This window comes from Fukomys damarensis, unplaced genomic scaffold, assembly GCF_012274545.1.
Source record: "Fukomys damarensis isolate Sample0158 unplaced genomic scaffold, DMR_v1.0_HiC HiC_scaffold_20, whole genome shotgun sequence".
NCBI lineage: Eukaryota > Metazoa > Chordata > Mammalia > Rodentia > Bathyergidae > Fukomys > Fukomys damarensis.
Window position 1 is genome coordinate 20,026,839 of NW_022900932.1, and position 12,076 is coordinate 20,038,914.

Consider the following 12,076-nt stretch of genomic DNA (forward strand, 5'->3'; position numbering starts at 1 on the left):
TAAGGCATGAGTGGGGCTGTGAAAGGAGAAGGATGTCGCAGAATTCCTCCAGCTCTAAGATTTAGAAGTGCTACAGGCACTTCTCTGTGCCCTGAAGGAGCAGGAACCCAACCACATAGTGTCAATTCTATAAGATCTGTCTCACACTAAACAGAAATCAGCAGGCATACTTCACATTTAAGCTGCTTTTAATGTTCAAAAGCTCTATACAAAAAAATCATGAATGGTTCCTCACAACACCCCTGTGAGGTAGGTAGGCAAGTATTATTCTCCCATTTTACAGATGGGGAAACTGAGGCAGAGAGGTGAAGTGATTGGCCAGTGGTCCCAGGACAGCTGAAAGTCAAGGCCAAAGCATGAGAACACAAAGGATCCCTCCCAGTTCTGCTAGACCTTGTCTGCAAAGACACTAAAATCTTTGAATACATGCACAAATACAAACAAACCTTAAAAGGTAGGGGCAGACATACAGTAGTTTTGCAAAATAATTCAGTTAAAGGGTCAATATTTTCCAAAACTGGATAGATGTGAACAACTTAGGTCTCTTCTCTCTCTTTCAAACATCATAACCAATGAATGACACACCCTTCTGTCTTTTTGTTGTTTTGTTTTGGGTTTTTGAGGCAGTGTCTCACTATAGTTCAGGCTGGCCCTGAACCCACTGTGTAGCCCAGGCTGGCATCAAACTCACAGCAATCCTCCTGCTTCAGCCTCCAGAGTGCTGAGTTTACAGGTGTGAGCCACCATACCCAGTGACATCCTTCTGTCTTTCTGCAGAAATGCATGAGCCCAACTGGAGAGGTTTCCCTGGCTCTAGGAGCCAGGTGGGCAGATGGGCTCTTTACTGCCCAAACTTTGGGTTTCAGCAAAGAACAGCCCTGGCCTGAAAGCCTATCTTCTGCCCCTCCCCACAGCCTCCCCAGGACAGAGGTGATCCCGGGACCATAACTCAGCAGGGTTTGGCCTTTGTACTCCCCCAGGGAGGAAGCTCAAGCATCCTCTGCAAGGCTGGCCTGGAATCCAGGGGATCCCCTCCCAACATCCTTGACCCAGTCTCTCACATTCCACTGTTCATGAGGGCCACCCCGACAACCACCCTTTGGGTCCTGCTGCAGCGGGGGTGGGCATGGAGTGTCCTGGACACCTCCAGGGCCAGAAGGATAAGCAGGGAAGATAGGCTGCCTGGCACCTTGGCCCGGGCGCCAGGGCAATTTGAACTCTTCCTCCACAGTGCTGCATCAGCCTCCAGAAACGCTTTCCAAAAGTGCTTTCTAGATCCCCAAGATGGAGCCCCTGATGTTTCCAGCTCCTCACAGACTTCCACATCCTGCCAGTCCAGGGAAAGGGGAGAGGGAATACAAAGGAGAAGCTAAAGCCAGCCAGCCCCTGGCCACACGCTGTCCTTGCATCTCCCCAGATGGAGATGGTCAGGGCAGGAGAGACAATGGGTAAAGCTGTATTTAAGGTCATCAATCCTCCTACCTCAGACAGCCAGGGTCCCCAGGGCAGTGCTGAGGGGAAAAAGGGGGAAGGATGCAGGGCAGTCAGAGGAAGAGAGGGAAGGAAACTGACACTGGCTGGGCCATCAGAACCTTTGAGAGGGAGAAAAGAGGACAGAAGTGACAATGACAATCAGCTGCTTGGCAGTTTGAAAGCCGAACCCCAGCTATCTGCCAGGTGCCTACACCAGGTCTCCCGGAGGTGTCCATGTGCCTCTGAATGGCTGTGCCAGCTACAGATCCTAGATAAAGCTCTTTCCAAAAGACTCCCTGCCCCACCCAGTCACTCCAGGAAGCTGGGAGTTGCTTCTGCAAGACCAGCTCCCTGGGGACAGTCCCAGCAAAGAAGACCTGGAGAGGGGCAGGAGGAAGCCCCTACAGGAAATCCCTGCCAGCTGAGGGCTCAGGCCCAAGGCTCCGCTCCTGCCACCGGTGTCGCAGCCTGGAGAAGGGCTGGTCCTCTGTGCTCTCCAGCTCAGGGAAACCCAGCTGGTTGAGGATCTCATAGACTCCAGCCTTGGATGCCACCTGGAGGTGGGGTGGGGACAGAGACGGGCAGGGCTTCAGCAGAGGGAGGGGATCAGCCGGGCCTCTGGCACGCCACAGTCTCCTCATTGGACACTGAAGCACACGGGAGTCTGGGGCCCAGAGCGCCCCCTGCTTGGTCAACAAGTACAGAAACTCAGAGGGCTCATCTGTTAATAGCGCCAAGCCTCAGTTTCCTTATCACAGCATCATGGTCTCCATTCACAGGACCACGTGGAGAAGGGCTGCAAGTGCGCAGAGAGCAGCCCCAGATGGCCAGGTCCACACAGAGGAGCCATGGGGACCCAGGAACACTGGTCTGGCTGCCCCAAGCAGCAGAGCTGGGCCCAAGGGAGGCTGGAGGACAGTGGGGACTCAGGAGCAAACTCGAGCCCTTCAGCCAGGTGTTCGGGCTGTGGGCCTCAACCCTGGCAGTGAGCTGGCACCTCCCCTGGGCACCCAGCATGAAACCCCAGACTCAAACCACCAGCAATCTGTTCCTTCTCTCTGCCATACTAGGGGACCAGAAAAACACCACTGTTACTTAGAATAAAGAGACAGATTTGTCCCTCCCTTCTATCCTTAGCAACCCATCTGCTCCACTCCACAAGGCCAGAGAGGCAGCAAGAGGTCCAGTGGTGAGGCTGGTTTGTTCAGACCAGAACAAGGTGGGCGTTGGAGCCAGTGAGCCAGCTCTAAAGAGGACCTTGAGCAAGTTACCAATGCTATTAACATCATCTCCTCTTCAGCGGTTAGGACAGCAGGCTCCTGGGAACCACCAGCTTGTCCAAGGCCACAGCTGGGAGGGGACAAGGGTGGGCACCACAGCTTTTGCCCTCAGCCCTCACAGGGCACAGGTGACGGGTGGACAGAAGAAGAGGCATGAAGGGCCAAGGCCAGCACTGGCATCCCTTACAGAGCAGGGACCCAACCTGGCAGACTGCTGGGCTTCCTCTCTCACTCACTGACTCATTCACCTGTCAAGCTTTTTTTTTTTTTTTCCTTCTGGCAGTATTGGGAACGAAACCAGGGCCTTCATACTAAGCTACATCCCCAGCCCTTTTTTAATTTTTATTTTTCATTTTGATACAGTGCCTCCGTAAGTTCCCTAGACTGGGCTCGAACTTGGAATCCTCCTGCCTCGGCCTCCCAAAATGCTAGGATTACAGGTATGTGCCAGCTCATCTGCCTACCTGCCCAGTGCAGGCACCAGGCTGAGGACCTATAGTTCAACAAAATGCAATCAAATTGCAATCATGAAGAACAGCATTTTTCCCATCCCACAGGAACACCTGTTACCTGGGTCCCCCTAGGCACACATAGGGACCAGACCAGGTGGGAAGCCCCTGCCTGGCCTGTGTGAGCCCACATCCTGAGCCCATCACTCGGCTTCTGCCTCTCACCTCCCACATCCAGGTGCTGAAGGGCCTCTGCCAGGAGCATGCCTCCTCTAGGTGGAGGTAGGCATTGAAGAGGATCAGGTAGATGTAGCGCTCCAGGTACTGCAGGCTGCGAAGCTGCAGCCTCCGTGCCTCCTGCTCATCTTTGGCAGCTTTTGCCTGGAGGACAGAACAGATGGGTCAGCATGGAGTCCTCTCTACCCCCAAACACACACACCTCACTATCCCAAGTATGGGCCAGGTGACACCACCAGCCCAGGCCACAGGCAAGACCACCGAGTCTGCTGGCTCCAGGGATAAGACACCCACTTCCTATGGAGAGGAAGCAGGTGCTAGGCTACCTGGGTCTCCATTTCCTCACTGGAACTGTGGCTCTGGTCATGTTCCCAAGAGGCAGCCAGGTGACACTGAGCTCCCCACAGGAAAGCTGCATGGCCCCCAAGCATGGAAAGGCTCTTCGGGAGGCAGTACCAAGTACCTGGCTGTAAAGACCGTTTGCCAATTCTTGATACCCTTGAAAGGACACCTCCTCTGTGGCCCAGCACTCCCAGGACTAGAGGGAAGCCTTGGGCTCCTCCCTGCCCCTGTGGCCTCCCGCAAGCATGGGTAGAAGGGCTATGACCATGTCCTCGTGCGGCTTTCTCCAGCAGGCTCTGACTTGTGGAGGCAGCATCAGCCTCCTCCTCTCCCCTCTCAGCCTGGGTCCACCAGGAGGGTCGACTCACCTCTTACTAGGAAGGAAGAGGCCTCCTGTACCCTACCTGACCTTGCCTGTTTTGCAAACATTTAGAATCAGAGACAGAAGGGGTGAGCAGACAGCCCTCGGACTCCTGCCCTCAACCTCTTAAAGCCTGGGAACATGTAACTGAGCAAGAAAGGCCCCAGAGCCAAGGAGCAGCAAGAGATGAAGCAGCTGGGTTGGGGGAGCCCAGGTGCCTGGCCAGGTGAGTGGATGTGGGACTCGGCCTTTGCAGCAAGCAACCCCAACCCCTTCCGGGGAAATGGTCCAGGCCACATGTGAGGGGGAGGCCAGCAAAGCCCAGGAAAGGCAGGTTTCCCTGTGTGTGTGTGTGTGTGTGTGTGTGTGTGTGTGTGTGTGTGTGTGTGAGTGTGTATGTGTGTGTGGACCTGGACAGCGGGAATGTGTGCCGATGGGACAGCACAGAGGTCAGGACAGTGCCCAGTGTGGGGCTGTGACCAGCTTTCCTGGCTGGGAGAATGTGAGGGACAAGAAGGGAAACAGGGACTCAATTATGGAAGCAATCAGTGCCACTAGGAAGTTAACCCTCAGAATGGGCTCATGACCTTCCTATCTGTGAGAAGCATGGAACCTTTATCTTTTGGTACCAGAGATCGAACTCAAGTCCTTGCACTTGCAAAGCAGGCGAAGCAGGTGGCAGAACTACTGAGCTAAATCCCCAGGCCAACACGGGACCTTTAAAACACAGGGGCTGGGGCCAACCCCAGACACTGGAGACACAGAAGGCAGGAAGATGGTCTAAAATAAGGAGCATCTCCAGGGTCCCCAAGCACAGCAGACAAATGGGGAGGAGCCTGTGGGACCTGGATAGTGTGGAAGCTAAGCTGAGGCTTTGCCCTGCCCACACAGGCCCAGAGCTGCCTCGAAGCTGGGTGTAGCCACCTTCACTTGCTGATGACTAAGCAGGTGCTCAAAGCAGCTGGTTTTGCTTAGAATACTAAGCAATGGCCAAAAGAAAAAGAGAAAACAAAAGATTTCATACTGTCTTTTCCCAACCTACAGCCTGCAGCCTATTTAGAAACGTTTTCTCAGAAAGGAGAGAACACAGTCCACTGAGAACCATTTTAAACCACTTTTAATCAAAGGCTCAGAAGAGATGTCCCGTGCGCATGAGAGCCCTCTGCTCTCACCCAGCCCAGCCCCGGCCACAACAGCACAGTCCTCTCCATGGCCCACTCCTGTGGGGACAGAGGCTGCCTGTGCCAAGAGACAGGGTCAGGGTAGGGTGAAGGATTTGGCTGTGAAGAGGTACAGTGAATCCTTCCAAGCCCTACTGGCAAGTGTAGAATCAGCTCCAAATTCAGACCATGGTGTAAAAAGCATGCCTGGCACCTCCAGGAGGCCCCTGGGCACATCCTGCCCCATCCCAGGGCTGTGATTTGAGGCAGTGACCCACCTTCCTATCAAGCCCTGGTTTCCTTAAAAACATCCCACTCGCAACCTGCCTGAGAGGAGGGCAGGCCGGCCACCTCCTGTGCATAACAATAGTGGAGCTGTTTTGGAGTGACCTGGCAGGCCAGGCTGTCATTAGCTATGGACTGAGCCCTAAAATAGAAGGGCATCGGGAGGGGCAGCCAGGGCTCAGGCACTGCAGGCCTCTCACACCTCTGTCTGCCTGGCATAGCTGCCAGCCCAGCACTGCCAGGAGGGATCTCCAGGATGGCACTGAGGCTCAAACAGGGAGCCTCCCAGGATAGGCCTGCGAGGAGAACGAGCGTGTGGCATCCTGATCTGATGGAATTTCTCACATTGCAGATGGGCTTGAGCAAGGTTAAGTAAATACCCAGTCACAGCTTCCGGGCTGGGACTGAACTCCACTACTCAAGTTTTTCCCAGGACCCTGCCTCTTCACCAGTCATACCCAGCCCCTCCCTGCCCCAGTTCCTCTGCCTGCATGCCCTTCCTCTCCATCTGGCCTGGCCCTTTCCAACTTGTCCCCCAAGCCTGGGACAAGCCCGCCCCGGGCACTACATCCCCAAGACCCTCAGCCTGTCGTCCTCCTCCGCCCTGGGCTGAAACTTTTCACTCAACACTGTGAGGCTTCCTACAGCACCTCCCACACACACACACACACACACCAGAATCTGCCTCCCTAAGCAACGATAAACCCAGGGGCAGGCACCGGGCTTAATGCCCGCTTCTCCCCAGCCCCAAGGGCTTGCTTTAGAACTTCGTGGGCAGCAGGTGCGCAGCTAGTCAAGGGCACTGAGCTCCAGGTCATCTCCTGCACCTGGCTTCCAGCAGCAACCAGAGCCTAGATTCTAGACAGGCTGGGACCTCACACACTCTGCCCACAGTCACCTGCGTGCATGCTCTGGTGACATCAGCCAGGCCTCCCTCGCTCACTGATCGTGTCCCCATCCCAGTGGCAGATCCATCCCTCCAGTTCCTCAGGCCAAACCTTGAGCCCTCTCCTCTCAACCTCACATCCACTCAACCAGGGAACCCATAGCTCCACCCTGAAACACCTGAAACCCTGAAAGCTCTCTGCCTCTCGCCTCTGTGGTCCAAGCCCTCTTCAGCTCAGTGACAGCCCAACTCCAGCTCCTACTGTCTACTCACAACACAACCCCAGAGGACAAGAGGAACACAGGCCAGCACCTCTGCTCAGAACTCTGCCCTGACTCCCCTGGCACTTGGAGCAGAGGCTGAACCTAAGCAATCCCAACTTGGCCTGTCAGGTCCACCTCACACCCAGCAGCCTCCAACCTCCCCTCCCACCCTGCTCCCTCCCTCTGCCCCCTGAAGCAGAAGCATCACCCACCACAGGGCCGTTGCACCTACTGTATCCTCTGCCTGGAATCTTCTTCCCCAGATGCCAACATGGCTCCCTCCCTTACCTCTTTCGGGTCTACACCTGATCGCCCTATTTGACACTGCAACCCTTCAGCCCACCCCTTCCCTGTTTCCTCACTGCTTCACTCCCTCCCACAGACACATGGCTATCTGACACCATGACTCTCACTTTCCTATTGTTCATTGTGTCACTACAGCCCAGACTTGGGGCTGTGCCTTGTGGGGCATTCCAGCACCTAGCACAGTGCCTGGCTCTCAGCAGATGTGTGACAAATTGTCATGTCAGTGACTGATTAGCCCTTCCCTTAAACCCAGCCTTGAAGGACACCAGAGTTAGCTACATCAACCCCTTTGCTTTCCAGAAAGGCAGGCTGAGGTCAAACAGGTGACAGATTTGCCACAGTCACCCAGAGAGCTGATGGCAGAGTCTCAGTGGGAGCCAGGCCTCCTGTCCACTCCTGCAAGGCACAGCCCAGTGAGAGCCCATGTCTTTAAAGCCCTGGACAAGGCTCAAGCTGCAGGAAAGGAGCCCTGGGGAGAACCAGGAGCAAACGAGGACAGGCTGAGGTTGGTGTCCATCTGAGCTGTCCAAACTCCCCATTTAGGGAGCTACCCTGTGTCCCCCACTGGGTGGCAGGCAACATGCCACTTCCGGCTGCAGAGATGGACAGACACAGAGGGATGGGTCCCAGAGCACAGACCCCACCCTCTCCCTTGCAGACGGCCACCCAATGAGCTAGTGTGCCTCCTCCAAGGCCCTGCAAGCCCCTCTTCAGGCCTGCCTGGCACAGGAGGCTTTCTGTACCCTATCTGGAAGGGAGGAGAAGGCCCTCAGCCCACGCAGGTGACTAAATTTCCAAAGCCGCCATGTTCTGTTTAGAACTTCCAAAGTGTGAAGGAACTAAGCCTGGCCTCTCAGCCTGCCATTCATCCCACAGGCCCTGTGTAACAGCCCTACAGGGCCAGGCACTGGGATTCCTGCCCAACGTAACCCTGTCCCTCACAACACCTTCAGCTGCTACACGTGACCACCACACCCTTCCCACCCACTTCCCTCTGCTGTGGTGCCAGAGTTGGTCCTCACCACTATCCTCAAGGCACACAGAGGAGGGGAAATGACCTCAGGTGACAGATGGGAAGACAGAGATCCAGGCAGGCCAGTAACAGCACCCCGAGACAACCACACCCAACAGCAAGCAAAGAGGTGGTCACACTAGACAGAGTGACTTGGGGTAGAAGATGCTAGAGCTGAGGCTGAATCTTCACCCAACCACTAAAAACTCTACGTCTTAAGGTGTTCACCTAGAAGCCTGATGTGGTGGTGCATACCTTAGTCCCAGTTATTAGAAGGCTGAAGCAGGAGGATTACAAGTTCAAGACCAGCCTAGTCAACTTAACAACGCCTATCTCAAAATAAAATTTAAAAAGGGCTAGTGATATAGCTCAGTGGTAGAATGCTTGCCTAGTGTGTGAGAAGCCCTCAGTTCAATCTCCAGGACCACAAAAAGAAGAGGGACAAAGACAAAAAGGAAGGATAAGGACAAAAAAGGAAAGGAGATAGGCCTGCGCACTGAAGGTGCTCAGTGAGGTCTATCATTAACTAGAACAGCAAAGTTCCAGCAGGGAGGAAATGGTTCCAACTTAGCCCACATTGGGAAGGGAGGTGAGGGGTCTTAGCTGCCAACAGCAAGCACTCTGAACACACACATACACATACTTGTGCAAGAGCACACATGCACTCACACACACTCACACACTCCAGTAACAGACATGTTAACCCACCAGTGCTATTCTGGGCTCTCTTCTGGGGCTGGGTGTGAAAGAGCCAGAGGAAGTGTCCCTTCCTTCGGTCACATTTTATGTGACAGTTGTTGGCATTCTAGGGCTGCTCTAATTGCACAGGCTGGGCCCTGGAGACACATTACCCATTGGAATGATGTCTCCAGAGAACAATTATGGCCACATCAGGATCTTTGGGAAGCTGAGAAAGACCCGCCCAGAGCCCAGTGCCAGAGCTGTCTCACTTTATTATTTCCTTAGGCAATGACCTTGGTCCTTGGGTTGCTGCACTGAACCCTCAACAGTTCTTTAGTATGTGAAGCCCACTCAGCACCAAGCAGTGGGCACAGGAGCGGCTGGGACTTTCTCAACAACGCTTCCTGGTTTTTTTGTTTGTTTGTTTTTCCCCATTCCCCTGCCCTCCCTTCATTCCTCTTTCTACTACTGCAAAATTGCTCCTTAGGCCAAGGCTGCCACTACAGAGGGAAACAAATTCAGGCCAGCGTGTTGGGAGACAGGTTCTGGTCCTGTCCCCAGTCAGGCACGAAACTTCTTTAGGCCTCAGCTCCTCCTCAGTCAAATGGTTTTTACAAAACCCACACTGATCTCTTCATCTTTAAGGAACAAAGAAGACACAGTATACATTCTTAGAGAACTCAAAAAGCACTGCTCAAAGTTCAAGCAGTACTTTACAAAATCTCAATCTGAGACCATATGATATGCTGCTTCTCTTAGTGTAGCTACTTTTACTTCAGCTTTTCCCCAAACCCAGGAGGGAGGGAAGATGGGCCATGTAGTAGACCGTTTTAAATACAGAGCACTAAGAATTAACATCAACTAGCTCAGGCCAAAGGAAAGTGCCACTGGCATTAATGATTCTAGCAGGGCTTCCTCTAGGAGCTCTGACCATTATTTCTGTCACAAATATTTTCCTTTTCCAAGCCCAATGGGAAACAACTAATTCAATGGATGGTAGCACCCTGTGGGTGGTAGCTATCTTGGGGTCTCCTCAGCCTGGGCCTGGCCTTCTCATATCTACCCCAACCTCATAAAGTACCTTAGTTCCAAAGGCTCTATCTACCTTCCTTCCTTTCTTTCCTCCTTTTTTTCTCTCTCTCTCTCTCTTTCTCTCTCCCCCTCCCTCCCTTCCTCCCTCTGTCTTTCTTCTTCCTTCCGTCCTTGCTTCCTTTCATATTTCTGTTTGAGGCAGTTCTTACAATATTCTGAGCATTCTGGCTTCTTCACACACATAGGGTGACCAGGCCTTGACCTAACCTCATTAACACCGTGGAACACCAAAGAGGCTCCACTGTGGGCTGCAGTTCCCAAGGCCAAGTAGCTTGAGATAGGCTGAAAATGGACAAGACTGTCACACTAGAGACAGCCTGTCCCAATGGAAAATATTGTGCAAGTTTAATACCGCCACCTCTTGGGCTAGTTCTGAGTTGTGAAGATGGTAGGACCATGTGGGCCTGAAGCCCCTGGCTGCCAGCAATGATCTCTAGCAACTCCTAGCCTCACCTTCCTCCCTGCCCACCCACTCAGTCACCCAGACCCTCCTAAGAGACTCCAACGTTCCCCTAGGGTTTAGACAAACACCTCCCAAACCAACCCGGTGTCTCTAGATGGGGAAATCAAGAAAAGACTCAAACTCAAGCACCTGCCTTTTAGACGCACTACACTGCAGAGAGGTCACTATTTCTGGAATTTCTGCCATTAATTAATGCAGAGGCAATGAGAAACAGGCAGATCACAATTCTGCAAACTGCAAGTGAAAGAAGGAATCCAAGCAATGCACCCCATGGATGCCATAGCAAGGGAGGTGACAGGACCCCCCAGGCCCAGAGGGCAGCAGAGAGCACCACCCATCACTATTCTGGCTGAAGGCTGAGCCAGAATGTGATTAAGCCTTACTCCAGCACTTTACAGGAAATGCAGGCCAGTTTAACCCCAGGGATACAACTGGCAAGACTGGCTTTGAGAAGCCCAGTACAGTAGGTCAACCAGCTTTCCCAAAAAAATATAACTCAGGAGGAAAAGACTAAAAGAGCCTTGGGCTGGGGGTGTTGCTCAGTGGTTGGGAGCTTACTTAGTATGCAGAAAGCCCTGGGTTCCATCCCCAGCCCAAGTAAATGAGTTGCAAGAACCAATCAGTCCACTGGGACAGGTGGCTCTTGTTTGGATTCTGAACCAAGGACAAAAAAGACTTCATGAGAGCAGTGTACTAATCTAAACACAGCCTTGATATATGATGACAAGAGATGACTGTCGGTTATTTTAGGTGTGACACTGGTGTCACAATTGCCTTCTTTAGGGGCGCGTGCTGAAGTCTTTACAGAGGAAGCATTTCGAGGGTAGGCACTCGCTGTGGAGTGATCCAGGAGGAGGTCAGCTCTAGGTGAAATCAAACTGGCCTTGGCTGGGGCTTCTGGAGGCTGGGAGGTAAGCACACAGGGCTCATGAAAATCTGCTCTCCACTTTAAGGTTTTTTCCATTTGAAAGATTCCAATTTTTTTTGTTGAAGTTTCTACTTTTCAACTCAGTTGATTCTACTAGGAGCTGGCCTTCAGAAGTAACCCACACAGATGAAAAAGCAATGTATACTACGATGTCTCCATCATACCCCTAAAATGTAAGGAAACCCTCAGAAGGGTCCCACATGTTCAGAGAAACTGTGGCATTGCCACTTGGCTGTGGGTCCTATCAACAGCAACTGCAATACCACAACACGACAGTCCCCCATGTCTGGAGGTGATGGAACCTCCCTGCCCTGCCCTGCCAGGATCCAGGCACAGCAGCAGCTCAAGGAGCTGGGTTCTTAATTGCTTATTATTAAAGCATAAACTGACTGAAGCTGACAGGGGTCAGGAAAGGGAAATCCATCACTGGGGCCTAGGAGGCACAGGGCAAGAAGGTGAGTGGCCACTTGCTGCAGATGGTTTCAGACTCCCAGGGCTGCGCTCTCTTGGAAGCAGAGCTCCACTGGACACCTGTACATGGACCTGGAATGTCCACAGGTGGGCCTGGGTCCACGTCCTCCCAGCGACTCCGGGGGGTCTGAACAGGCTGACCAGCTGCCTCTGCGCACCCAGCACCCTGATCCACTCTGTGCAGGTTAACTGCAGACACACATACCACCCCCACCGGGAATCACCTGGAGTCTTCTGATTTGAAACCAGAAAGTAAGGTTTTAAATAAACAGCCAGACACAACTGTCAATTTCCAGAGGAGCAGTCCACCAGGGAGGGGCCAACTGCCTTATACCCATGAGACTCTCGGGTCAAGAGCACTGCAGATGGGGAGGAAGTCAGACTGGG

General features: G+C 53.2%; 1 protein-coding gene across 1 annotated transcript in view; it reads right to left on the reverse strand.

Moving 5' to 3' along the window:
* Nucleotides 1-687: 687 nt before the first annotated feature.
* The window catches only part of Pald1 (phosphatase domain containing paladin 1), a 36,503-nt gene continuing 25,114 nt past the window's right edge, over nt 688-12,076 (reverse strand). Inside the window, exons 19-20 of the mRNA XM_010606117.3 lie at nt 3,428-3,583; nt 688-2,027 (exon numbers count right to left, since the gene is read on the reverse strand). Of these exons, the coding sequence (XP_010604419.1) occupies nt 1,875-2,027; nt 3,428-3,583 (309 nt within the window). The 3' untranslated portion in view covers nt 688-1,874. The remainder of the gene's footprint in view (nt 2,028-3,427; nt 3,584-12,076) is intronic.